At 38.2% G+C, this 5,451-nt stretch overlaps 1 protein-coding gene across 1 annotated transcript in view; it reads right to left on the reverse strand.

Annotated features, from left to right (window-relative positions):
• Window positions 1–1,399: 1,399 nt before the first annotated feature.
• C3 (complement C3) overlaps window positions 1,400–5,451 on the reverse strand; it is a 64,620-nt gene continuing 60,568 nt past the window's right edge. Inside the window, exon 40 of the mRNA XM_044443638.1 lies at window positions 1,400–1,696. Within this exon, the coding sequence (XP_044299573.1) occupies window positions 1,555–1,696 (142 nt within the window). The 3' untranslated portion in view covers window positions 1,400–1,554. The remainder of the gene's footprint in view (window positions 1,697–5,451) is intronic.

Consider the following 5,451-nt stretch of genomic DNA (forward strand, 5'->3'; position numbering starts at 1 on the left):
GGGTGTGGCCTTGCTTACCCACATCATCTAGTCCCCAGACAGCCTAGTGGAGAGTACTCCACCCCCCTACCAAAGGTATGTTCTGCACACATGCTTTAGAGCTTTAGTGTCCCTTGGGATAGTTTGTATTTTTGAGACTTTGAAGATCTTCTTTAGTAGGCCTTCCCCATTGTGTTGTGCTTGCTCTCCCCTTTGATAAAGTCTATTTTAAGTTGTTCTGGGTAGCCTTTGAAAGCTAATTCAGGACAGGAGACTGGAATACTCATGGTATATTGTCCCTGGACTTGGGTAGTAGTCTGGGTAAGGCACAGATTCCTCATCCCCAAGTGACCATATTCAGAGTTTGGTTTCTGGCTTTTCACAATCAGTTAGTACCCAAGGACACAATGTTAACCTTCCACTCTTGCTGGTTAGTAGCAAAATCCCTTTTGAGCTTAAACTGTCACAGGAGTAGGGAAAGCAATCTGAGTAACTGAGACAAAACCCTAAAAATAAATGAAATAGTTGCCTCAAGGTTTTAAGTTGTGGACCAGCATGATGCTCCAATCAAATTCTTATACTTGCATTAGTATCAAAGCAACTCCTCAAAGCAAGAGGAGTTCCAGGTAGGAAGATCAAGGAACTCAAGACCTAGGGTAACTTTGAGGTACTATCATAAGAGAAAATGTGCAACCTTTTTGCAACAGTTAGGTTTTCAAAGCTAGTAATAAGAAGAATGTGAGGAAAAGCATCCCTGTGCCCTTGTAGTTTTAAGAAGAAAGCCAGAAAGTAGTCTTAAGAGCTCAGTCAGGAGAAACTAGGGTATACAATTGAGTGAGAGAGGGGTTGTATGATCAGGATAGCCCTGTGCTACACTGTCTGTATTATACATTTAAGGTCACCCATTTCTATGCAAATTAATATATGTATTTTCATGCACATTGCTCCTAATATATGCACAATTTCCCTACAACCTTTCCTCTATTATACTCATTTTCATGGGCATACTTCGATTTTGAAAAGTATCACAAAACTCATTAAAAACTGTGCATATTTTGTGCAATTCCATTCCAGTTCACATGTAATTTTGAGAAATGCAAATTTGGTCAGTTCACATTAAAATATGAACCTAAGCAATTTCTCACTCATCCTAAATCAATGATCTAGTGAAAGATAAACTGGGCACCCAATCTAAGCATATGGAACCCAAACAATCACATATTTTTTCCCTGCATTCCCCAGCCTGCATTGTCTTCCATATAAAATTTTAGGCTGGGAGTTCTAAGGGGGAATGACCCATTCTCTTGAACTCTGTATGCAGAGTACAGTGCACTCCAATGGTGCTATATCAAGCAATCAGACAAACAGTATTGAAACAGTGGTGAGATATGAGATTTCTCATTAATGACAAAAAACCACATTAAGATATCACTTGTTTGTTTTATAGAAACAATTTGGAGGGGAAATGGGACAGTAATAATAATATGAAGCAGGAATTTCAAAAAAGAAAGAATTTTGAAAATGACTCAAAACTCCATTGGATGTAAGTCACATGCTCAAGTATTTCTTTTCCAGTTAGGCCTGGCAACCCAAAATGGATAACGTAGTAGAGAAGTGGATGAAATCATTGCATAAGTTCTGGAATTCTTCATCTTGGCATTCTTCATCGTTTGGCCATTTCTCAATCCAGGTATCCTTGCTAATGATGTACTGGATGCTGAAAGAGAGAGTGAAGAAAAGTTGACTCTTTTCTTTGTAGCCATATTGGCCCGCCTGGCTGCTGTGCGGGAATCTACTAGAGCTAGGCCATTACTTAGCCATGTTGCTACCTCTGAAATTTCAACTATATTTTAGTGGTGAGGCAAAATTTGAGTGGAAAAAGAATTGAAGCAACAACTACTCTGTTTTTCCTAGAAGGCTCTCTTCTGAGAAGCTTTTTCAATTTTGAGAAATTCAAGTTGTGCACCACCACTTAAAAAAGTACATCCTATGCAACCTTGTATTTGAACCCAAACTGCTAGGAAAATTACTTTTATGTTTGCATTTTTCTCTTTTAAAAGTAAGAATGTCTTTCACAACAGCCAAAGGCATTTTATTCAAAGGACAGCCTCCAGATTTAAAAGGAGCCTAAACATTTTTGGAGGAGGTGAGAAAAAATGAAATGTTAAGAGTACAACAGCAACAATTTTTTATGGTCAGTGACCAGCTCGTTCAAGATAAACAATTTACAAATAACACCATAGAGTAAAATATTCCAACTATTAAAATATCAACAAACAAATAATATAAAATTATTTAAAATTATCCATTACATTTTTAAAATTAAAAAAGTTAAACATTGCATACAATATCTTTGCAAATCCTGCAAGCAGCTGCAAAAAACCTTACACAACAAGCTGTTAACTGGATGTTGGTGCCTATAAGGAGTTTCCTAGCAACCTCAGCATCTGATCTGCTGGGCTACCTTCTAAGCAGATGAGAAATAAACTTGACCTGTATTTCTTGATAAAACCAACAGTAAAAAATAGCATGTTCAATTGTTTCAACCTCTCCAGCACCACAAGGGCAAACCCTCTCCACCATTGGCAACTTACAATATCTCCTCTCCAAGACTGCAGAGGGGAGTTCTTGTCACTTTGCTAGAGAGAAAGCCCTTTGAAGAGTGGGAGACTCCAAGAACAATACATAAGGTGCTGTGGCAATGATGAATTTGGTGTTTTCCAGTATCAAAAAAACTGGTACTTTACTGATTGCTGCTGAGTATCTAATACTCTCTTTTTGGTAATTGCTATGCCTGATCCGGTCCCATTACTAAAGTAGTGAGAGCCCTAGAGATGTAAGTTTTTGATGGACTGCAGTTAGCCAGGATGATCGGAAATAGTCCCAAAGAATTAAAGAAGCTAGTCCTTGGGGAAAGTAGTTTTATTTATTTATTTATTTATTTATTTATTTGGAGAACTTATATGCTGCCCCATTTGCATAAGCCTCGTTTAATCTGTTTAATCTTTTAATTAAAATAAAATTAAAGATAAGTTTAATCTGAGCCAAAAGCTAATAGAGGTGAGACTTACCCTGGTCACTATTTTGATCAGACCAGGTTCTAAACGCATACCAAATAAGAGACACAGCTAAGGCATACGAAAAATTGCCCTTATAAAAATTTCTCTAATGGGGCAAAACTAGAGGATATTGGGCCTAAGAGTGTCCCATAGAGAAGTTGAGGTAGTAATTTTGGCCTGAAACTATTTAAGGACAGTGGGAATATATTGCCCTCCACTGGTATGAAAGAATCTTAATGTAACCTGAGCTGGGGGGGCGGAGCTAGCCGGGATGGACCTTGGATGCTAAAAAAAATCTACTCTTCCTGATCATTGACAAATACATGATTAAAATGCACTCAAATCAAGGTTAAGAAACACTGAACAAATGCATGAAATATAAGTCAATCCCTTTGTTTATCTCCTGGGAAGATCTGAAACACAAACGTGGAGCAAGAGTTGTTTTTGTGAGTTGGAACTGCTGGGCCTAGTCCAGAGTAAGCAGTATTTCAGCTGTTTATGGATTGAGAAACAGAGTTTGTTATAAATACCTCAGCTGCCTGTTATAATAAGCCAAAAAGCAGCTTGGAGGGAGGTGGGGAGAAAAGGCGGAGATTGTTTTTCTTGATAAGAAGCAACTCTGCTCCCTATGCACCTATGCAGCTGGAAGGCCAAGAAAGTGCCAAAAGCACTGAAAGAGAAAGTACCATATTTTTCCATGTATATGATGATACTTTTTCTTGAAAATATGTACCTAAAAATGGAGGGGCATCTTATACACAGGGGCTGAGAGGAGAACTGCAATTGCGAAACTGTCGATACCGTATCTCTGCAAACTAGCCTCAGGAGTGAAACTTCCGATCGCAGAGACAAGCTAACAGGTTTCCTCCAATCATGAGGCTTATGTAACTGATGTCAGCTGATGCTGCAGAGAGCGTGTAGCCCAGGGGTCCTCAAACTTTTTCAACAGGGGGCCAGTTGAAAGGTGGCAGTGGGCACAGGCGCACTCAAATGGGGGGGAGATCACGTGATCATGGGTGCTCTCAGGGTGGGGGGAGACTGGTGTGATGGCAGGCACACACACGGGGATGTGGTGAGGTGGTGGGTGCACGCGCATGGCAAGGCACCAGCTTGCTCGCTCGGAGATCAGTAAGAAAAGTGGGGGGTGTCCTATATATGGGGGCATCTTATAGACAGGAAAATACAGTATTTGGATAGAGCTGTGAGGAATGTATATCAAAGTTAATTAATATCCCAGGTTTAACTTTTTTGTACTATCTTATTTTAATTATGGGAAATACTGAACGATAAACGAACAAAAGCGAAGTGAAACAAAGGGAACTATTGACTGTATTTGCAAACAGTAATATGTGTTGGCTAAATGTCAAATTGCAGCTATTGTGGAAATAATAAGTATAGACTGTATGTCTAAACATAGCAAAATGCAGACAATGTTAGGCAGGAGCCTAAGACAGTTTGACAAAGACCCAGAGTAAGGCAAGACTCTTCTTATAAACCTCATCCATGAGATTTGCAGTTAAAAAGAGTAGAGATGAATGGAAAAAAGAAAACATCACCAGAAAAATCAACGACTTCAATACTATTGGACAATTCTGTTATACTTCTACAAGAAATAAGAGAAATAAAGACAAAAATGGATTCAGGATTTGATGGTGTGAAAGAAGAGGTGAAGAGTGACCTGAAGAAGTTGGATATTAAAATTGATAATATTGATAGAAGAAAAGAATTAGCTAAACAAAATCAAGAGAATCTCCAAATAATTACAGAAGTGAAAGTTCAAGGTGAGAGAACAAGATAAAGAATTTAAAAAACAGATGACCATGATAGGCCAGGTCTCTAAAAGCATGATTGAGATCCAAGATAGACAACGAAGATCAAATTTACGCCTTAAAGGATATCCAAAGGATGTGAAAAAGAATGAAGATAAATTGATCCAACTAATATTGGTCTGGGCTAAATCTATTCTTCCAGATGTTTCCTTTTCAAGATATGATATTGATGCAATACATAGAGTTGGCCCAAGAAGACTGGGAAGAAAAATATCGAGAGACATTGTGGTCAGATTTTGGTCATATGCAAAAAAAGAGCAACTGATGCGGAAATTATGGAACATGACATCAATTATGCTGGAAGGTCATCTGATTCAAGTCTTTCCTAATCTATGTAATGAGACTTTGCAATGGAGAAGAGATATGTCCCAAGTCTGCCAAATATTACAAAAGAATTCCATAAAATATATTCGGGAGTTCCCGATTTTTATGAGGTTTGCATATAATGGAAAATATTATAGAGCTGATGCAAAGGAGGAAGCATTGGAATTATTGAAGATGCTCGGAATTATTCTTGATGATGAATATGCAGCACACATGCAAAAGTTAAAGGATATGTCTACATTTTCAAGAAGGAAGACAGA

Source organism: Varanus komodoensis, unplaced genomic scaffold (assembly GCF_004798865.1).
Source record: "Varanus komodoensis strain SLA01 unplaced genomic scaffold, ASM479886v1 scaffold42, whole genome shotgun sequence".
NCBI lineage: Eukaryota > Metazoa > Chordata > Lepidosauria > Squamata > Varanidae > Varanus > Varanus komodoensis.